The sequence below is a fragment of the Natrix helvetica genome (genome assembly GCF_964273705.1).
Source record: "Natrix helvetica genome assembly, chromosome: 2".
Classification (NCBI taxonomy): Eukaryota; Metazoa; Chordata; class Lepidosauria; order Squamata; family Natricidae; genus Natrix; species Natrix helvetica.
The window spans coordinates 159,133,848-159,157,364 of record NC_138552.1 but is presented as its reverse complement, the minus strand read 5'-3'; the positions used below and the strand labels follow the sequence as shown (position 1 = coordinate 159,157,364).

General features: G+C 37.9%; 1 protein-coding gene across 1 annotated transcript in view; it reads left to right on the top strand.

Moving 5' to 3' along the window:
* The window catches only part of CSMD1 (CUB and Sushi multiple domains 1), a gene marked incomplete at its 5' end in the record, with an annotated part of 1,188,747 nt that overhangs the window by 964,665 nt on the left and 200,565 nt on the right, over positions 1-23,517 (top strand). Inside the window, 2 exons of the mRNA XM_081942958.1 lie at positions 11,104-11,273; positions 18,702-18,858. Of these exons, the coding sequence (XP_081799084.1) occupies positions 11,104-11,273; positions 18,702-18,858 (327 nt within the window). The remainder of the gene's footprint in view (positions 1-11,103; positions 11,274-18,701; positions 18,859-23,517) is intronic.

Below are 23,517 nucleotides of genomic sequence, written 5' to 3'. Positions count from 1 at the left end.
TCAGATGGTGAATAAAGGGACGATGAGAAGACAGTAGAAAGACGGTAAAAGAGATGGAGGCCGGGAGGCAGTCTATGGTGTAAGTAGGCAGACGAATTAAATAGATGTTTGATGGATTTTTTTCTAGTGGGTTGGTGGAAAATGGTGGGGGTAATCACGCAGGCGCATACAGTAGTTGACTCAGAGGCAGTTGTAAATAGCCACAATCAAAATGACAAGTGGGCAGGTAGTTGTACAAAGATGTTGGTGGTTAACGAGGGGCACCTGGGCACAGTCTTAGCAGGCAAATGGCAGATGGCAGGGGTTAATGGCAGGGGTTGCTAAATCCTCTGCCTCCTAGCTCTATGTCCCCTGCCCCTGGTGCCACAGGTCTCCTCCCTCTGCCAAGCTCCAGGCTCTAGGCTCTAGGCTCCAAACTCTAGGCTCCAGACTCCATAGATCTTGTCGTGACCTGCCCACCCCCTCTTTCAGCGACCCCCGGCTGTTGGATAAGGCCCCGGCGCTGCTCCAGCCAAAGCCCCGGCGCTGCTCCAGCCGGCCTGCAGCTCTCCCGTAGGCCTTCTTCGGCCTCCAGTGATGCAGGCCTCGTTCCGCCCCCCCGAACGGCCTTCCGGCGGTCCTCACCCTTCCATTCAGCCCTGCTAAAATAGAAAGATAAAATAGAAAGTCCAGGGAAAGGGGATATAAACCCGATGAAAATAATATTTCTGAAGGGTCACACAAGCAACTTGCATTTATAAGGCAAGAGCTATAATTATTGTACTGTTATAATGCTCATGGCAAGGACATCATTGAAAGATATTAGAAATAGGGCAATAAGAAGGTTTTTTTTTAAAGTCGGAGATTGAGATTAACTTAATTAAGACTCAAGTAATATTTGTTGCTTATCACTTTTGTTGCATGTACATTGAGAGCTTACACTCTAGAAACAAATTCCTTGTGTGTCTAATCACACTTGGCCAAGAAAGAATTCTATTCTATTCTACAGGATCAGCCTAAAGGGTAAGTAGAGATATGCCTGTAGAAAATTGGGTTTTTTTGAGCTTTTTCCTTTTTCCATAAGTGATTGACATTACCAAAGCAAACTACATCAATTATCTAAAACTTTTATTGTAGCTTTAAAAAAAGAGAAATAAAAAATTTGATTATGTGAAATCAATTGATTTCAGTGAAACAGGTCAATTCTTTACAAACAAAGAGTTGTTTTGCATTCCAAATAGAGCATCGAGAGCCATAGAGATGACTTTAGATTACAGTACAATGCAGCAACAATTTCAAGGACATGTTTTAAGCCCAGGGAATGAAGAAAACATTAGAACAAACCTCAAACTGGCTCCAGCTGGACTCCCTGAAGCATAAGAGGGAGAGAAGAAAACATGCAGTCAGGTTTTCAAGATTCTGTTACTAAACCCTATATCAATTAATTAGAAATCAATTTATTATTGAGGAGTTTACTTCTTGGTCTAGTCTACCTTGAAGAGACAACATGAAATACCTAGCTGGAAGTACAATCATATGAACCTCCTGCAAATTTTGCAATTATTAATGTCAAGTGTTAGAATTCCTAAAGGCAAGATGGTAATCATGCAGGTTTTTTTATACATAACTGTGTTCTCCATTCATTTTCATAGTGTATTTCGGTGTCAAACTCAAGGCCTGTGGGCCGGATCTGGCCTGCTGGGAGCTTAGATCTGACCTACAGGCCCACCCTGGAAACAGCCCACTTTCACTGTCAGAGCTCTCGAGCCACCACAGGCAACACTGACACGGGTGACATATAGCTGGCCACCTCCACCCTGCCTCCCAAGGTCAAACACAATGCTGATGCGGCCCTCAATGAAATCGAGTTTGACATCCCTGGAGTATTGGAATGACTTCACCACATAAAGAGTCTGTAGACTAATTTGAATTTGTCTTGAATGATGAATCAGTTAAAACAGTCTAAACAAAAAAGAATTTTGGGGAAAGAGACAGTTGAGGAAGTCTTGTGGTCCAGCGGATTTCATAGCTAAGAAATAACATTACATGTAGTCCTCAACAGTTTGTTTAGTGTTCAAAGTTATAATGGCACTGAAAATAGTGACTTATGACCATTTATCAAACTTACAACTGTTGCAGCATCCCCACAGTTACATGAACAAAATTCAGATGTTTGGCAACTGGCTCATATTTATGATGGTTCCAGCATCCCGGGGTCATGTGATCATCTCTTGAGATTTTCTGACAAAGCCAGTGGGGAAGCCAGATTCACTTAACACCCATATTACTAACTTAATAACTTCCGTGATTCACTTAACAACTGTGGCAAGCAACGTCGTACAATTAAAAAATGTCCTGTTTAGCAGCAGAAATATTGGCCTCAATTGTGGCCGTAAGTCGTAAGTCAAGGACTACCTTGATTTCCCTGCTATATAGGGAAGTATTTTCTTATAAAAGACATTTTAAATGAAAGGAAATCTTCAGTGAACAGGCTTTTGAAATTTTATTACACTTTAGGGGAAATGTTTTCACTATCTTTATAGAAATGCAGTTGACAAGCTCTTTGAACTTGTCATTCTTTAACGACTGTTGTCATCTCACAAATTAAAGAGCCACGTAAAAGCAGTGAATTATCCTTTCTATATGCATAGACATAGGAAATGCAACATAAACTGTTCAGTTATTACAGTAAATAATGACAAATGGCATCTGCTCCTAGATTAGCCAATACTGTAGATAAACTCCATATTTTATAAAGTACTTTTATTCATATCTCTTTCTGTATTGGCAAACTTTGGGAAAATGTTGGATTAGGTAGAAAACTATTTTTTTTTTAAATCTAAAGCTGTTATTCCATATAAGAAGGCAGGGGAAGGAAACTTAGTCCTTAGAAAAGTCAACATAATTAATTATCAACTGCTTTATCAGAATTACAGTTATTACATAAGCAAATATATTTATTGTGTGATAGGTATGCCAGGATACATCTAATAAATAATAAGAAAAACAGTGATCACTAGCAAGCAGATTTAGCATTTCCTATAGATTTAATTCCAGGGAATTGGGTTGGGTTAACTGTCACTGCCAAGAGAACTATATATATATATATATAATTCTGCAGCACTACTTTTTGAACTGGCAACCATGTAGTCTGTCATACCCCACACAGTTGTGCGGGATCAAGATAACAGCAGCTCAGTGTTGAGTAAGATATCTTTAATGTTAGTCTTAGGGTAACTACAGAACCTTGGGGACCATAAGAGGATTTTCTAACCCTCAACTCTTGGTGGTACAGTGGTTAGAAGGCAGTATTGCAGGCTAATTCTGCGGAGTGCCGACAGTTCGATTTTGACTAGCTCAAGGTTGACTCAGCCTTCTATCCCTCTAAGGTCGGTAAAATGAGGACCCAGATTGTTGGGAACAATAGGCTGGCTCTGTAAACAGCTTAGAGAGGTCTATAAAAGCACTATGAAGTGGTATATAAGTCTAAGTGCTATTTCTATTTCTAGTGAGTTTATTAAGAGGGAGTTTTTTTGGACAATTTGAAACATGTATCAGATACATCTTCAGACAACCCAGACGGAGTTGTTCTTTATATGATAAACTACCAGTAGACTCATCTTTTGTTTCTTGATTCTTCATGTGTATTTTTCCTTCCATTTCCTTCCAGCCCCATAATTTTGCTTTTAAATAGTCCTTTTATTAGTTTATAATATAGCATACAAAGAAAATACAAAAATAAGTAGTAGGGAAAATAGGGAAGGGAAAATGGAAGGGAAAAGTGAGGGAAAGAAAAGGGGGGGGGGGAAGAAAAAAGGAATTGATTTCCAACTCCCTTTGGTGCAGTAGAATAAGCCCCACAATTAAGTAAACAGAACACACACACACACATATACCCACACAAAAACTTCTTTATATGTGTTGTTCCTGAATGCACATTCACGCACATACTTCTAAACATTCACAAAAATATATGCTCATACCCAGGTAGTGAGGAGCACTGGCCCTTTAAGGAGCAAGCCACACTCTGATGTACTGGACAAGCTGAGAGGGAGTCACCTGCTTCCTTAAACCCAATCAAGGGAAAGAAAGGAGTTCTGTTGGGGTTTTGAACGGGAAGAATTTGGGATAGTGTGTTTTGAGAGTTGGGAGAGGATGAGCTCAGGCAAAGTTGGAAGCACGAGTTGTGTGGCAATAGCTAGAAGTGCATTATGATTTTTGATTTTTTAAAATCTTTTTCATGTTCCAAGGTGCTTTTTCAAGAAGCAACTGGACTTTCTGGTTTTTCTTTGAAGACGCTTCACTTCTCATCCAAGAAGCGTCTTCAGCATTCTTACAGCATATTGACCCAGAGCTGAAGACGCTTCTTGGGTGAGAAGCGAAATATCTTCAAAAAAACCTCAAAAAGTCCAGGTGCCTCTTGTAAAAGCACCTTTGGGACAACCAAGACCTGGATGACTGGTAGAATCTCCATCGACATCTCTTTTTCATCTTCTTTTTCATCTTCTTTTTCAATATGTATAGGCTGGTTGGAAGCTTATCTCCATTTGGCATCTTTAATGAAGTTGAGTTTTCTTTCAGTCCTGGTGTTGACTGATAACCTTCTAACACTTGCCTCCCTCAGCTTGGCCAAGCTACTTCCAAAAGTTTATGTGTTTGTTGTAGTCCAACCCAGAACAGGGTAACGATTTCCCCTTCAATTCTCTCCTGCTTTCCCAATGGCGTCTTGAGGAAGGAAGTCACTCTAGGTCACCTCAGTTTACCTCAGAATCTGAACCTCAGATGGAAAGGCTGTTTGGACTTCATTATTCTATCCATTCATAAACTCCATCCTTCAACCCTTATGTCCTTTATGTAATACTATTAACTTTTTTTCCACATCCATCTCCCTCAGAGATTATGACTCCAAGTAGTATTGGATTTTGGGGTGGAATGTCTGGGAGACAAGGATGGTTGAGATACTCTTGGGTTATGAGCTGGGGGAAGGGAAAACCTGCAAAACAATGAAGATGTAAAACCCACATTACATAAGAAGTAAGGGAAAGAAATAGACATGTCAATGTAAATGTGAAGCGGGAAAGGGTAGCAACTAGATGGGAAATCTGAGGGGGATGGAGAAAAGAAAGTGAAAAAATAAAAGGCAGGATACAAATAAAACCTAAAATAAATAGGAGAGACCTCTCAGCAACCAACTGGAGCAGGGGAAAGAGATGCAAGAGGTAGAAAAGGCAGTGTCTATGGCAGTAAGCAAAGAGAAGCAATAGCTGGAAAAAAGTGAAAAGCTGGTTCTGGGAAGAGATGTGGTACAAATGGTCACAGCAGATGTGCCACTGAACACCATGCTTTCCATCTTTTATCTGAATGAGGCTGATGGATTGTTGAGCTGAAAATGGAAACATCAAACAATCAGACTAACTTATTTTGTGCAGGACTTTGTACAGTGTATGTTAACCCTTAATAAGAGAATGCTGAGTTAAGTATGGTTTTGCATATCTATTTTGGACTCTGTTCAAATAGCTAACAAAAACTGTTAGCTTCACTAACCCTAATCCCTAAACTTCTCTCTTCTATTTGCCCAATTAACAACATCTGTTCCAAGATTGCTTTGATTCAGCCAGTTAGAATCAGTTAGCCTCTGATTTTACACTTTTATATTGTCCTTGTCCCTGATCATCCATCATACTGTGTGTATTCCATCAGTACCTGTAGCCTTCCATCTTGGTAATTATCAGAGTACTGATCTAACTTCATCTTCTAGTACTACAAATTCTTGTAAGTAGGAAATACCTCCTAAGGTACCTTAGATATTGGCAACTCTATTGTAACTTTCAGCTTTGTTTGATCTTCTTTGAATCAGTTATTATAATGGTGGGCTTATACAAAGGTGTGTATGCATAGGTCATTTTAATGGTTGTTTCACAAGTGAAGCCTGCTCATTATCAAAACTAGCTTCAAATTTTGGTGCTTCAGTTAATTTAGAAATCAATGGCTTGAATGTGGATAATCAGAGTAATCAAGTCCTTGAAACTAAGGAATGAGCAATGTCTTTGAAGGAAGTTGCATTACAAAGCGATAATTAATTTTAATAAAATTCTTTTATGTCACACGTCAATTAATCCACCACAGAGCCCTCTATTGATATAGGTTTTTAAACATATCTTTCTCTTTTGAACTAAAAGATTCAAAAGAATAGTCTATTCTACCAAATAACAATGAAGAATATCTCCTTTCATTCTAACTCAGTGTTATCTTGCTGTGCTTTAAAAAAAATTAAGACTACTGGATTTTTTAAAAAAATATGCTAGCAAATGCTCCTCTACGGTTTCAATGGAATACTTCCAAACATAATGGTGATTTTATCCTTTTGGATGTACATAGCTTTGCTTTTAATTTTACTTTCATGAAAAGAGCCATGGAAGATTATGTTTAAATATGATTACTGCTGCGAGACTATTATATGCACAAAAATGGAAAGACTCTGAAATACGCACATTGGAAGATCGGTTGATGAAGATGACAGAAACAGCAGAGATGACAACGTTAAGTTGTTTGATTAGTGAAAGATCAGTAGGTACATTTATTAGTAACTAGAAACCCTTTATAGATTTTTTGATGAAAAAAGAGAAAAAATGAAATTGTGATTTATGGGCTTGAAGATTAGAAAAGATATGTTATAAAAAGTAGGAAGTTATGATGTGACCTTAGGAAAGGTAAAATATAAATCCATTTCAATCTGCTGTCTAAAAATTTAGAAGCTGACTCTTTCTAATCATTTCTTTCTTTCTCCTCTTTGCTTATTTACTATTCTGCCTTATTTTCTTTGTTGCTTTCCTAATATTTCAAATGATTTTATCTTAACATTTTATTTAATAAAATTATTTTCTAAATAATAATTTTACTTGTATAAAGTATTAACATGTTTTTCAGGGTTAAAAAAATAAGTCCCTAATTGAGTAGTTTCAGATGTTTTTAATTTGTTACATTACTTTTTAAACTCTTCCCCCCTAAAAAAGGCAAATCTTTTTTTTAACCTGAAGCAGCTCTTTAATTCAAAAATAGTTCTTTTGTATTTATAACAGATATATAATAGATATATTACAAAGAGTTTTTTGCAAGAAGTAATTGTATTAATTAATCATATTAATTAATTGCTAAAATGAAAAAAAGTGTAATATGTCAGAATATATTTCTTAGATTAATTTTATCCAAATATGATATTAATGCATGTTGCTTTTTTCTGTTATGTTTTTAGGGTTAATAAAATTACTGGAATTAAGTGTGAACTGATAATCTCTTATCTAAGCATACATGATGAAATGAAAGAGTAATAAAATAATTCTTGTACAAACCATTTCAATCTTTCAATTATCCATATGCCAGATAGGTATTGTAGCTTTTATCAGTCCTTATTCTAATGTTTTCTGCCTAAAAAAAGATCTTTGGAATTTATCAATGAAAGAGTGTTATTATTTATTTATTAAAGAAATTTACATTGCTAGCCCATTCGCATGAAGTAATTCTGGGTGGTTTACAAAATAAAAAATCCATAATACAAAAACCTGTAAACTCCTTATCCCATTTGGCAACAACAAACAAGATCAAACCAGCCAAATGATCAGTTCTGTGTCAATCTGAAGTCACTGTGCCTGCTGACAGAATGATGTCTTTAAGGCCTTCTGTAAAAATATCAAGGTGGGGCCAGTCTTATTTCCAGGGGATTGATATTCCATAGGGAGGGAACCGCCATAGAGAATGCCCTTTTTCTTGGTCCCACTAGGTAGACAGCAGTGGTGGGTTTCAAAGTTTTTTAGAACCTATTCTGTAGGTGTGGCCTGCTTTGTGGGAGGGGCTTGCTGGCCATGTGACTGGGTGGGAGTGGGTTGCCAGCCATGTGACCAAGTGGGAGTGGCTTGGCAGTCATGTTATTGGGTGGGCATGGTCAACTTGTAAAATGTGGTGAAACTCACTTAACAGCGCTCTTGCTTAGCAACCAAAATGTTGGCTCAGAAACTGGCATTTGAAGCACGCAAGTCTTACAGCTGTAAAGTTACAAGACCCTTGCACCCCTAACCCTTAAAAAAAAACCAGGGGTGTTCAAACTTGACAGCTTTAAGACTTATGGACTTCAACTCCCAGAATTCCTCCTCCAGTCATGTTGGCTCAGGATCTTAAAGCTGTCAAGTTACAAGACCCTTTCACCCCTAACCCTTTAGAAAAAAAACCTCAGGGATGTTCAAACCTGACAGCTTTAAGACTTTAAGGTTTAGATAGGACTCTTAGAGGCGGGTGGGATGATTGGTGAGCCAGCCAATCAGTGAGCAGCGGACGGGGCAAGCGTGGTGCGGGCGGGGGGTGGGAGCTGGAACCCGTTCTAAATGGCATGGTAGATTTGTGGAACCTCTTCTTAGAAGAGTTTAGAACTGGCAGGAACCCACCCCTGATAGACAGCATAGTAACTTACTGAAATAGTCAAACTTAATAAATTTGAAATTACAGAGGGCAGACAGCATGGAATAAACCTTAATTTGTGGACCATCCAGAATATGGATTGTTCAGATTATAAATTCATTCCACATTCAGTTAAAATTGTATAATTAGTTAGGTCCTTCTTATGTTTGGAATTGAAGTTGTATAATAATTATGATACTGAGGCCCAGTTTCATCTAGTGGTTCAAGCACCAGAATAAAAAGTGGGAGAGTGTGAGTTCAAGTTGTGCCTTAGCCATGAAAGCCAGCTGGGGGACCTTGGGCCAGCCATTCTCTCTTAGCCCCATCACCTCACGGGCTTATTGTTGTGGGGAAAATAGGAGGAAGGTATATTGGACACATTTTCTGCCTTGAGGTATTTGTAAAAATAATTACAAATAAATTACAAATGGGATACAACTAAATATGCGGCCACGCGGGTTGTCATGGGGGTACCTAGGTGCTCCCATGTTACAGCCCTTTTAGGCGGCCTGCACTGGTTGCCAGTTGTTTTCTGGGTGCGATTCAAGGTATTAATTATGACCTTTAAAGCGCTCCATGGCTTAGGCCCAGGGTACCTGCGAGACCACCTACTGCCACCAGTAGCCTCCCACCGTCCAGTACGATCCCACAGAGTTGGCCTCCTCAGGGTGCCGTCGGCCAGACAGTGTCAGCTGGTGACCCCCAGGGGGACAGCCTTCTCTGTGGGAGCGCCTTCCCTCTGGAATGAGCTGCCCCCGGAGCTTTGCATAATCCCTGACCTCCGGTCCTTCCGATGCGCCCTAAAAAGTTGGCTTTTCCAGCAAGCTGGCCTGGCCTGTTAATTTTAACTCATTTTTAAATGTATTGTCTTATAAATTCGTTTTTTTTTTGGGGGGGGGATATGTATTTAATTTCTTTTTAACTTTTGGGATGTGTGTTTTTTAATGTTGTACGCCGCCCTGAGTCCTTTGGGAGAAGGGCGGCATATAAATCCAATAAAAACAAATAAAAACAAACAAAGAAACAAATAAATAATTTTCCTCATTAACTTCTTGTACAGTAGAGAAACCTTATTTCTAGTTTCCTAAATTTGCTCCAAATTAAACCAGATTTGCAGAAAATAAGATTGTTTCTTCAAACAGAAATATATATTGTTGTAAATATTGGACATAAAATGAATTTAATACACATCATTACTTCAAATCAACTGTTGATTTTGCTTGTATATAGGAACAATACATGCTTAAAAATCAAGCTTTAATCTGTTTCTCTGTGGTGCCCCCATTGTATGGAATCATATTTCCTGGTGGTCTGGATCATGTTAACTCTTCCAAAAGGCTTCCAAGACATGGCTTTTCTGAAGGGCCTTTGAGAATTAACATTATTTCATTCACTGTGTTGATACTAGTATATTGCAAATTATTTGTTATTCATTCATTTTAGTTATTATACTGCTATTTGATTATCATTCTTTTTATTGCATTGCACTTTATTGGATTAGTGTCTTATTATAGGAATCATGAGCTGCAAGGTGTGCCAATTTATAAGCAAATCCAAACCCCACAATTCTGATGGGGGAAAAATGTTATTTACAGTACTTATTTTACAGTTGAAAGAATTTAAAAGCAGTTTTGTTGTGACCTATGTGAATTGGGGCCCTGCCAAACTAAGAATTCATTTTGGAAGTTACCTATTTATAGGTAATAATTAGTTGGGTTAAATCACTTCATCTTATTCAAGTTATATTGTAATAATGTAAGTTAATAATATATATCAAATATACTGCATCTTAAAGATTTTTCTTGGGAATCTAATCAGCTTTTTTTCTGCACTATTAGCCCTTTTTTTTAAAACTGAATAGAAGGAAGTCATATTTACTCTTTATTTACTTATTCTTGAATGCTGAGAAACAATTATAGGTAGCCCTCAACAATTTGTTTAGTGACTGTTCAAAATGACAACAGCAGTGAAAAAAGTGACCTATGGTCGTTTTTTACACTTAGGACCATTGCAGCATCCCTATGGTCATGTGATCAAAACTCAGATGCTTGACAAATGACTCATATTTATGGCAATTGCAATGTCCTGGGGTCTTTTGATCAGTTTTTGAGAACTTCTGACAAGCAAAGTCAATGAGGAAGCCATATTCACTTAACAACTCTGTTACTAACTTAAGTGCAATGATTCACTTAACACCTGTTGCAAGAAAGGTTGTAAAATGAGGCAAAATTCACATAATAAATGTCTTGCTCAGCAACGGAAATTTTGGCCTCAATTGTGATTGTAAGTCAAGGACTACCTGAATATGGATATCCATTAACGTCACTTTTATGTGTATATTTCCTTAATGTCATTGCTTTAAAGAGTATAGTGAGACAAAATGCAGTTGAAAAAGAAAAGAAATGACGGGAAAACTATCCAGATACAAAGATTCGATTAAATTTGATGTTAATATAGGAACTTGTTAATAAGAAAGTGATAATGGGTATGTCAAATAGTAAAAAAAAAAAATTGTTTCGAGCAAACTACTAGCAAATGGCATTTTATACTTACCTTATTTATACTTTTCTTACATACAGAAAATATATTTTTAAAAATATTCATTTTTTTTAAAAAAAAAGAACTTTTGAAACAGATAATTAATCATTTTTGTTTATAAATATGTCTTTTATTTAGCTGAATGTGGAGCAAGTGTATCTGGGAATGAAGGAACATTACTATCACCAAATTTTCCATCTAACTATGACAACAACCATGAATGCATTTATAAAATTGAAACTGAACCTGGGAAAGGCATCCACCTAAGAGCCAGAACCTTTAAGCTGCATGATGGTGATACTATTAAGGTAAATGTTAAACCACACACCAATAAGACAACCCATCCAATCCTATTTCAGCATATTTTCTGAGTTTTAGTACTTGAAATCAAGTTTCTTTGGATTCTTTTTTTTTTTTTGGCGGGGGGGGGGGGAATCTCAGATCTGAGAATCGGGGACAGTCTTGCATTGGTGATATGTGAAATTCCATTGGAATATCCTTTGGCTTAAAGAAAGGAAATGCTAGGACATTTGTTATTTAAATCCAAGTTAACTTTAACTTATTTTACATGTGACTTTGTCTTGTTCTGATCTTCATTGTGTCCATGTTTGGATCGTACAGTACATATGACAAACTTTCCCCAAAGTTTGAACCTCTTATGCTCTTCAGATATGTTATTCCAATGCATCTGGAGAGTACCAAATTTTAGAAAAACTATAATGTAAAGAGTAATTTTAATAACTGTACAATCCAGCTTCTCAGTCCTTGTCCTACTGACATTTGATATTTGCTTTATTTAATTTATTTATTTACAATATTTATAGCTTGCCTCAAAGTGCAAAAACTGGACAGGTACCTTCTGAACAATGAAATATATATATATACTGTTCAAATTCCAGTATAAAGAAAGCAACCATTAAATAGTTAAATGTATACTCACCTTTCCTCAAGGTTTTTTTTCCTCTCATTTTGTTATGAAAGCAAGACTCCTGAGACTTAGTAGCCCCAAGCCAACTGGGTAATAACGTATTCTAGCCTGACTTCCTTGCTAAATTTGAGAAACAGAAACTTACCTACTTTCTATAATCTGTCATGCAATATTTTTCTCCTTTTGTCTAGATTAAAAACCCATGCTGTCAACTGGGACAGCATAAATTTAGGGTCAAGACAGGAAACCTAAATGTAGAAAAGCCTGGAGAGGAATAGATTTTCAGGAATGGCTTCAGGTCTGCATCTCTGTGAGAAAGAAAGATCTAGATTTGATGTCATGTGATCATTTTTGTACAAAGTTTTTTGTCTCATTTTTTACTCTTATTTGATCCTCCTTCAATTATTTAGTCTTCTCTCTAATACATTTACCCCGCCTGAAAACTATTAATTATAACCATTAATAATTACATTTTTGTAACTAAATAATATGCCTCTCCCTGTCTTTTATCCTTATAAGTAGCAGTACCTTCCCTTTGCCTATTTTGGCGCTATTGAGAAATACACTTATATGTGTTTTAATATATTAGGCAGAGTTACTGGAGAGAGTGAAAAATAGTAGAACTGGAGAAACTCAATCAAAAGATTCCTGCGAAAATTACAGAAACATTGCTAAAGTGAAAATCACATGTACAGATAGTCCTTGGATTATGACCATTTGTCCAGCATCCATTCAAATTAATGACAGCATTGAATTAAGAAGGATTTACAACTGGTCTGCAAAAATGCAGCCATCACAGTGTACCCCAGTTATGCGATCATAAGAAGGGCATCCGGGCACCAAGCTTATGATTTTACAATGTTACAGTGAGTCAAAGTTACATTATTATCATTGAAACCTTCCCTGCCACTTTCCCACAAGCAAAGTCAGTGGGCATGCCAGCAGAGAAGGCCACAAGTCATTCCCACCACTTTTTCTCCAATGCAGCCCTGCTACCTTACACTCTGTAGTGACCCTCGCTGGCCCGCTTGCACACTGCTCTTGAACCCTTACAGAATACCTCTCATCTGCCTATAGCTCTTGCCTCTCAGCCTGATCTCCTAGAACTCCAGTTACAGTTCTCTCTTAACCATTCATATGATCTCTCTGGGTAACAACAGCAACTAGGACTGCCCAAATTTCTGTCATTAAGAGATGCAGCCATGTGGTTTCACAGTTTTAAGACGTGACTTAGCAACATACTGTATATTCTCCTCCTAATTGCCATTGAAACTTGAAGTGTACCTGTAGCTTGAAATTCGTTGCACTGATATCTTTCAAGACTGGTTTTCTTTCCCTCATTTCTATAAGCTCCAATCCCATTAAAATGGAAAGAAAAAGAAGAAAGAAAAAGAAAAGAAACTGTAAAGTCACTTTAATAACTGGGATTATAGAAAGGCCTAATTCAAAACTTCTTGCACTGATTTCCATGGTGGATTTTATCTCCTCGTAATGGTCTAGCTAACTTGCAGATTTCTTGAGCTTATACATTTTATTCTGTTTTACTGATTCGTTCATATTCCGACCTTTTAGTACTACTCCTATAGGTTTCGCTAATTCATCTAACTCTCATGTTTTTTTTAAATATAGCTCTTTAATATTCTTCCTTTGTTTTTGTATAACCTCCATTTTTATATAACATTCTAACAGAGCTTCGGTTCCATCTGAGATCTGTCCGTTTTGGTCCACTATCAATTAACTCTCCTTTACTGTCTCCGTTGCTGAGTTAGTCTCTCTGACTCAGCTAGACTTGACCCTCTTTATTATAGCCATGGGCCAGTGTAAGGCCTTTATGGTACTGAAATAGCTATTTGTCTGAAACGGTATAGGGTTTCCTGCCTAGGCAGGGGGTTGGACTAGAAGACCTCCAAGGTCCCTTCCAACTCTACTATTGTATTGTATTGTATTGTATTGTATTGTATTGAAACTGTTCCCAACTAAGCTTTTAATATTGGCACTATCTGGCAGTATCTCAAGGATATTTAAGTAATGCTATTGTTTTTAATATGGACTAGTATACTAGTCCAGGGGTCCCCAGCTTCTGGACCATGGTTCACTACTGGGCTTTGAGCCTTTCGGAAGCGGGCTGTGGAAGTGACGGGTGACCGTGCATGAATACATCTCCACTCATGTGAGCAATGGGTGACCATGTGTGTGTGACCTATTTCTGGGGCCACCCCCCCCTTTCTGATGGTTTACAAAACCAAAAAAGTTGGGGAACTCTATAGCAATAGCAATAGATTTAGACTTATATATCGCTTCATAGTGCTTTTGCAGCCCTCTCTAAGCAGTTTACAGAGTCAGCCTATTGCCCCCAACAATCTGGGTCCTCACTTTACCCACCTTGGAAGGATGGAAGGCTGAGTCAACCTTGAGCCTGGAGAGATTTGAAGTGCCAAACTGCAGCTAGCAGTCAGCTGAAGTAGCCTGCAGTACTGCACTCTCACCACTGCGCCACTTCGGCTCATGTCACCTCAGCTGTACTAGTGCATGCTACAATACCTTCTGTTTCACAGCACCTACCATCTACAATAACATTCTCCTTGAAATCTGTATATCCAAACCCCAGCCATCATTTTAAAAAACTCTGAAAACCTAGCTCCTCAGATAGGAGGCCAGGAAATCATATCAACCCACTTCTGAATCTGAGTGATCATTATTAGTCTTAGAGACTTTTGTCATGACCAACTGACATGACCATTTGTGCAATGTTTTAAATTGTTGTTTTGTTTTCCTAACCTTTTGAATCTGTCTAGGGCTGGGATGGCGAACGTATGGCATGTGTGCCACAGGTGGCACATGGACCCATATCTGAGGGCACGCGAGGCATTGCCCTATGTCAGCTGCAGCATGCATGCACATGCTGGCTAGCTGATTTTCGGCCTTCCATAGGATGGGGGAGGCTGTTTTCAGAACAAACTTCCGGTATGCTCATTGGGCCCATTTTGTTTGCCATCCACCAGCTCCGGAGGCTTTCCTGAAGCCTGGGGAGGGCGAAAAACGGCTCAACAGGACTAGCGGACATTTGGAGGCTTCAGTGAGGCCTGCGCACATGCATGGGGCAACATGGGGAGGGGGGTTGTGCGGGCATGCAGGAGGAGAGCATTGCATTATTGATGTGGGCACATGGCACCCAAGCCATCACTGGTCTAGGGTCTTTTTTTTGAGGGGGGAATGAGCAGAGAAATAAATTTAACAATTACATTTACTCCTCCTGTGCTAATTCTAGACTGGAACTTCAATATGCATTCATGACTGGGGAAGAGGAGGCCATCTCCAAGGTTGCCTCAGCCAGTTGCATCAGCCAGGGTTGCATCAGCCAGTTGCAGCTCTAACATGTGAGGATAAGAGTAAGCCCAAGTCTTGTCATCACACAACATGACTACTGCACTGAGCTCTTAAGGGGGCTGCCATTGGAAACCATCTGGATGCTACAACTAGTGCAAATGTAGCAGCTTGAGTGCAATAGGGGTTAACCACCAAGAGCATATTACACTGTGCTGGCTGCCAATAGGTTTCTAAATGCAAATTGCAGTATCTGTTGTGATTCTGTACACTCTCTCCCCATTTATCAGTTACGTTGGTTTGCAACCATTTGCAAATATGATGGTACTAAATGGCAATAAATCTATTTTTCAAGGACTACACATATTTAAAAATTTAATGCATCTGCTAGCAATGCAGTCACTGACAGCAATGCTGGTGTAGATAATTATTTGAATGAGATGGCAGCAACCAGGGATCTTTGACCCCCCCCCCTCCCTCCATAAAAGTCTATGGAGATTCTCAGTCATCCAGGTCATGGTTGTCCCAAAGGTGGTTTTTCAAGAGGCAACTGGACTTTCTTGCTTTTTTTTTTTTGAAGATGTTTTGCTTCTCATCCAAAAAGCTTCTTCAGCTCTGACTGTATGGTGGGGACTCCATGCAGACAGCTGAAGAAACGTCTTGGATGACAAGTGAAATGTTTTCAAAGAAGAAAGAAAAAAGAAAGAAAGAAAGTAAGTCCAGTTGCCTCCTGAAAAAGCATCTTTGGGACAACCATAACCTGGATGACTCCATAGACTTTTAGCTATGCCCTTTGGGAGAAACACGACTTCTAATGGTGTGGGAGTATGAACGGATTTCCAGAAAAATTGCAGACTACAGGAACCATATGCACTTCCATTTGAGATGCAGACAACACAAACTCATCCCCAACAGCCTATGGCCTACGCCTGTCTTCAACAGTGAAAGGATACAGGGCAGAAACATCCTGCCGCTAAGAAGGCTGCACACACATTTGCACTATTCAAGTGACCCTGAGAACACAGATAAACCTCCAAGTGGCCTCAATGACTCTCTAAACGAATGCAAATTACCAGCTGTCTTCAAGGAGTATAAATCCTTCCATTCCCCACCATCCAGTCAGAGCTGAAAAAGCTTCTTGGATGAAAAGTGAAATGTCTTCAATGAAGAAAGAAAAGACAAGACAGTCCAGTTGCCTCCTGAAAAAGCACCTGTGGGTGTCTGTCTGTCTGTCTGTCTGTCTGTCTGTCTGTCTGTCTGTCTCTCTCTCTCTCTCTCTCTCTCTCTCTCTCTCTGTCTGTCATTCACTTAGCGACCACTTCACCTGGACTTGGCTATTGAAATGGAACTTGGCGACTAAATGAGGAGCGGGTGTAATGCCCTTTATGGCTTGACACTAAAGTATTTATAGAATCACTGGATTATCTGTTTAGAACTGATTTGTCCAGTACATTCACTGCAGAAAAAGCTCTTGAGACTTTCACATATTTGTGATGGGGAGGGTGGAGGCGATGCAGAAGCAAGGCAAAGCAAGAAGGCAGTGTTTTCTACAATGGTAGAAAATTTTGTTTGGAATAATGAGGAAACGGCACAGAAATGATGTATGAATATAAATATGAAAAATGAAACAGACTGCACAACAAAACAATACGCAGATATCCAAAAGTAATAAATTATAAGGAAAAAAAATCATTCATTCCCAATATTATTTTAATAGTGTGTGATTTTTCTTTATTCAGCTGCATAAAACTATTTTAACATTGTTCCTATTTATGGACTAATTTTGTGAAGAATGACTTCAAAAGTAGTTCGTTCGTGTATGTATTATTTTCTCTCTCTCTATGTTTGTTTGTGTGGACTTTAGCAGTAATAGGATTTAGAACCTAAATTCTTTCCTCCAAAGGAAGGCATAAATTTAATTTAAAATTTGGCTGATAATAAACATGTCAGAATTGTACAAACGTATCCTTCCAACCTGCTGATAACATAGACCAGCTTCGATTGTCAGCTGAAGATCAAAATGGAACTATAGATAGATTTAGCTATTTTATCCAATACTTTTCTATTTTATGTTCTTGAAACTGAAATTAAGAAGTGTTTAAAAATGTTTAATCAGGGCAGAGAGAAATTGGGTCATTTCAAATAATAATCTTGGAAATGTGCACATGATCGAAATATTCAGGTCCGTGTGGTTCTTAGTTTGGGAGTTTATTTCCCTCCCCCCACAATTATTCAGAAGTTCAAGTCTTCATTCCTTTTATCTGACTTTAACCATTATAAAAGCATAGCATGAATCAAGAATATTAAAAAATAAATTGAAGTTTCTCAATCCAATACTAAAAATAAACTTGGTGCTTTTTGCCAGGGTTGCTGCTTCAATTCTTTTTCATTTAGCAGTGATCCGACTGGTGAAAAGTTATCCCCCTTCCCCATCAATGTGTTTAGAAAAAGCATCTTCACAAAAAATGCCATGAAGGACTTTCAAACTTTTGAAACAAAAACTCCAAAGTGGATTCTGAAGACAGAAGGAGATGGAATTGATAAATGACAAGGAACTGAGCCATGAATACAAACTTGTTTTTATTTTAAAATGGCTGGATGGGAAGTAATGTGTTATGTAAATGAGCTGCATAGCTAATATATAGCAATCAATGAAAAGGATTGTTAATTTAATTTAATTTAATAAATTTCTAGACCGCCCCCTCTCCCCGGAGGGACTTGGGGCGGTGTACAGGAAAAAATTAAAAACATACAAACAATCATACACATAAGTAAAAATCCAATTAGCCAACCCCTGTACAATTTATAAAAATTAAAAAACAGACCTTAAAGCCAATCTTAAAAATTTAGAAATAGGACTGAGGTGGGATAGATGGAATTAGGCCAAGCCGGCTAGCTGGAATAGGTGGGTTTTAAGTTTCTGACGGAAGGAGCGGAGATCCGTAGTCATTCTAATGTCGGGGGGGAGGTCATTCCAGAGGGTCGGGCCCATCACAGAGAAGGCCCTTCCCCTAGGCGTCGCCCGCTGGCACAGCCTAGTGGACGGCACCCGGAGGAGTCCCTCTCTATGTGAGCGAATCGGCCGGAGGGATGTATGGGGCAGGATACGATCCTGCAAATAACTAGGTCCTGTGCCATGGAGCGCCTTAAAATGATGGTCAACACCTTGAAGCGCACCCGAAAAGCCACAGGTAGCCAGTTTAGCCCGCGCAGGAGAGGTGTTACGTGGGAGTAGCTAGAGACTCCCGAGACTGCCCGTGTGGCCGCATTCTGAACCAGCTGCAGCCTTCGGGTGCATCTCAAGGGGAGCCCCATGTAGAGAGTGTTACAGTAGTCTAGCCAGGACGTTCTCTTTTCCAATGTTTTGTTTGAAAATTTTGATGATTTTTAGTTAATTGTACATGAACATTGGTTAGATTGCAGAAGCTTTAAAATATTTTATTTTTAAAAAATGTGTTAAACTTTATTTTATTTTATTTTATAGGTATATGATGGAAAAGACAGTTCATCACGGTTGTTGGGAACTTTTACAAAAATGGAATTGCTGGAACTTATTCTCAATAGCACATCTAACCATTTGTGGATAGAATTTAACAGTAACGGATCAGATACAGACCAAGGTTTTCACCTCACATATACAAGTAAGTGAGAGAGGAAGGGGGGAAAACAGAGTTACAAAAAAAGCAACTGGGCAATGTTTAAAACAAAATCCTAAGAACTTTTATTAATACCCCACTCTATTTATGAGATTGCTTCTTAATTCCTTCCAACTTTATACAAGTAAGTGAGAGGGGAAGGGGGGGAAACAGAGTTACAAAAAAAGCAACTATGAGCAATGTTTAAAACAAAATCCTAAGAATTTTTATTAATACTCTATGAGATTGCTTCTTAATTCCTTTCAATACTGGAAAAAGAGAATCTTAAAGATAATGCTTAGGAATAATTTCCAATATCAGTACATTTTTTTGTGAATCAGTCAATGTAAATAGAAAAGAGAGAGCCAGTCTGGTGCAGTGGTTAAGTTGATGGCCTAGAAACCAGGAAATGATGAGTTCTAGTCTTGTCTTAGGCCTCAAAACCAGTTGGTGATTTTGAGCCAGTCACTCTCTTTCAGCCCAAATCATCTCACAAAGTTGTTGTGGGGAGCACAACAAGGGAGAAGGAAGAAGTATGAGTTATGTTCTTGAGTTGCATGTATTAAAAAGTGGGATATAAATCTAAAAAAAGATCAACCTTTGTTAAATACACTAATTACCTGTAGATTTGTAATGTATGTGTAGGTTTTATACAATGGAATATTTAATATTATGTTCTGGTAAAATAAAGATTTGTATTTTGGCAATGCTACTGTTACTGCAGTTTATTCATCTCTAGCTTCAACAATCAAAATAGAAGAAAGTCACAATATTAAAACTGATGGTAGATTTTCTTCTACCATCAGGTGAAAAGTTAGGAGAATATTTGTTCAAAGTACAAACTTGTCACTTTTATTTTTTTTAAAAAGGTAGGTACTCATCATTTTCATTTCCAGAATATTTTTTTATTCTATCTTCTTCCAAACAGTTCAACATAGTGCAGGTGAGGTAGCTGGAAAACTATTAAATGTATTAGTTCTCTTGGAAAGCTTTGAGTCTAAATGGAATGTCTCCTCTTTTTCCTCCTTAATGAATAAGGTATCGTGTAGCACAATGAGAATATACACACACCAGTGGTGGGTTTCTAACCAGTTTACTACCGTTTCACTCGTGCTCGCGCACATGCACAAAACTTCTGCGCGTGCGCAGAAGTGTCCGGGCAGTTGGGGGAGCCGGGCCGAACCCACCTCTGACACACACACATACACTGATCACCATAATTATTAATAACTACAACAGTAATTCTAAATGGTCTGTTATTAGTTGTTTTTTGTGGGAATTAAGATTATCCCACAACTCTGCTATTTTGAATCTATGTCTCCCTGAATACATGCAACATGTTCATTTCATTTTTTTTTAAAGCCGTAGCAGACAGCTCAGACCTGTAATCAAGACTGAAGGATATTGGCATTAAATCTTTTCACTATGCTGTTCTCACCAAAAAAAAGTGCTCTCTTTGAAGCAGTTATTTGTTCTAATCAGGTTCATGCTTTTTCTTCTCTTATGTGAGATATAATTTGGATTTCAGGCAGTGATGATTTTTTTTTTTTTTTTACTACTGGTTCTGTGGGCATGGCAGGAGAAGGACATTGCAAAATCTCCATTCCCACCCTACTCTGGGGCCAGCCAGAAGTAGTATTTGTTGATTCTCCCAACTACTCAAAATTTCCGCTACCAGTTCTATAAAACCTGTCAGGACCTGCTGAATTTCACCCCTGATTTCAGGGTTCCGACTGACAAACCCAACCCAGCAATCGCTTGACGAGGCCATCCAATCTCTTAATAGAAAGCTTTATTCAGTACATCATTTCAGCACAACATGATAGCAAAACCATCTCTGCTTAATTCCTGTGATTTCGTACAGTCCAAGAATAGTTTCTTCCCTCCCCAGTAGTAGAGGTCACGTTGTCCAATTAGGTATCTAAATGTTGTTTTAGAAAGTGTTCAAAGTCTTTGTCAACCATCTGATTAGATGACCATGGTTCCCACGGGATGATTTCTTGTTGTTGCCTAGAACTTGAATTCTAATCCTGATCTTCCCTTTCCCCCTTTGATTCTGTGGCAAGCTGAGAAGCAAAAATGGCCACATCAGCAAAATCACGCTTTGAACTTGACATTGAAGCATTGACATTGTATTTTTGGTTTTTTTTTTTTAGAAAACAGTATGTTTCCAATGCAGATCTACTTTGGGGGCGGGGTCTTTCTCTTAAAGTCCAAAACTCAGAAATCATGGTTTTGTTAGTCAGAAATCATGGTTTTGTTAGTCATAGAGATAAGTTGTGTGAAAACTAAAGTTTGCTTACAATATTTTTACTACATATTTATTCTCCTATTTTATTCATTAAGTCTTTCATAGAAAAAAATTCAGATACACTAAAAGAAAAACATTACATTATAAATTGCAGTTAATGCAGTTAGCTGCATTAACATAATAAATTGACTTTTGTTCCTATGTTACTGTATGGTGAGGGCTAAGAAGTCCTTTTAAATTAGTTAGGATTCAAAAACTTCTTAGGGTCATTTCTCCTTTTTCCAAAAGTTTCTAAGTAAGGTCTGGTTCTAAAATTGCCATTATTGTCCTATTGTTTTTTTTCCTGCTTATACAAATGTGCTTTGTGTTGATTGTTACAAAAGATAACAAAGATATTGCTTCCTGAACACTTTTGAATAGCTTACAAATTTTTGGCTGCTAATCACAAAAATAACCTGTATTTTAACCTATCATGTACTGTTTATAGAAATTTTCTGTTTTTACACAATAATAATGTAAGTCTTTCAGTACCTGGTGGCTATTCTGCATACATGAAATAAACATACAAAAACATGGAACTGTTGTTGAAGCACATCCAGAATACCAAGTACAAATGGAATATTTATGGAGATCTAAAAGTAGTGGCTCTGCTCCTTGGATTGGAGTTTTGATGTACCTAGTACTCTTGTTACTTATTTGAATGGGACAATCGTGCACTCAAGTCACATTACATTAAAAATAAATGGTCACTATGAAAGAATTTGGTTCCAGGACAGAAAATGTGGTACGTGAACCAGACTAAGTTATTTTTCTCCACTTCACATAAAACGTGGGCTGATGAAACATTTTTTGAAAGCGATGAACAAAGAAGGTGAAAGCTTTCATTATTTGAGACAGATATTTTCAAAAATAACTATTGGCAAGATTAAGGAAGGCATTTTTGTTGGTCGACAGATTAGATATATCATCAGTGACAAGCAATTCGAAGATTTGTTAGTGGGACAAGAGAGGATCACCTGAAAATAATTCAAGAATGTCACTGAAAATTTTCTTGGCAACTACAGAGCACCAAACTAGATTCCACTGGTTGACAGCATACAAAACCACGAAGTACAACATGTCACAGAAAGTTCATTTTCTTCATTCACACACTTGGACTTCCTTCCTGAAGATATAGGTGTAGTCAGTGCTGAACATGGCGAAAGTTTTTATCAGGACATTGCCACAATGGAAAAAACAGAGCAACTGGAATTCATTAATGCTGGCTGACTATTGTTGGACACTGCAGTGAGATGCATTGGGCACTGAGTACAAATGAAAATCAGCAGCAAAACACTTTTAGCCCTATTGAATGTATGCAACATGTTAGAAACATTATGTGATTAAATACATAAGTCTTTAAAAGTTTATTTCATGTTTCTCAAGTTTCCCATATGATACAGTTATTCTGAAATTATATTTGTGTTCAAACTGAAGGGGTCTATCATAAACATCAAAAGATTTTAAGGATGCAAGATTTTTGGAAAACATATTTGTTATCCAGCATCTATAGTAGGCTGCAAGTTAGGTGCAAGTATGGTCCTTCCATCCAGTGCTTGAAAAAGTACAGCATCATATGACCGAATCTAATTAATTGTATCTTTGAACTGTGAAAACTAGAGGGATTCTGTTGTTCTGATTCTGTGGTTTCTCTGCTATGTAATCTTGTTGTGTGGCTATTTCAGTTTTCTGCATTCCTTGTTTAAGTTCATCAGTTGAGTATCTTTGTTAAAATGCATTTTTAGTGTAGTCTGGGTACATATTTGTTGGTATGTTTGGGGTAGAGATGAAGCATATGAGTTATGCATGGCAATCTGCAGGTTTCCAGTATAAAAAGTGGTATAAAAGATATATAAGCCAGTAGAAAACTCTCAGAATATAATGGAAATAAAGTAAGTTCTGATTGTCAAGCAAATACTGCACCTTCTATAACAATGTGGCTTATTGACAAAAAATGTAGATTTTCATGACAGAATGGTTTTTTTTTTCCTTCTTGAAATAATCACATACCATAATCATTTTTTTCTATATTTTCCCCCAAGTAGAATTGGTAGTAAAGAAAGGGAATGTTCCTGTCATTTTAATGTTATAGCACAGGTACAGATGTGGAGGATTTATGATCTGGTCTTTCCTAGAAATCTCAACGTAATTTGTTTTGTTTTATTTTATTTGGAATAACATTGACTATTTGACTTTTCATTCAAAAGGGAAGGGATAGGAAAGGAAAGGGGAAGGGAAAAGGAAAGGAAAGGAAAGGCATTCTTTCAAATACCCTGGACCTTCTCTTTGGGTTTTTGGTGTCTTGGGCTGTGCAAACTGGAACTCTTACCAATGCATGGTGTTTTCTACATTCTTCTTCTAATAATAGAGCAACC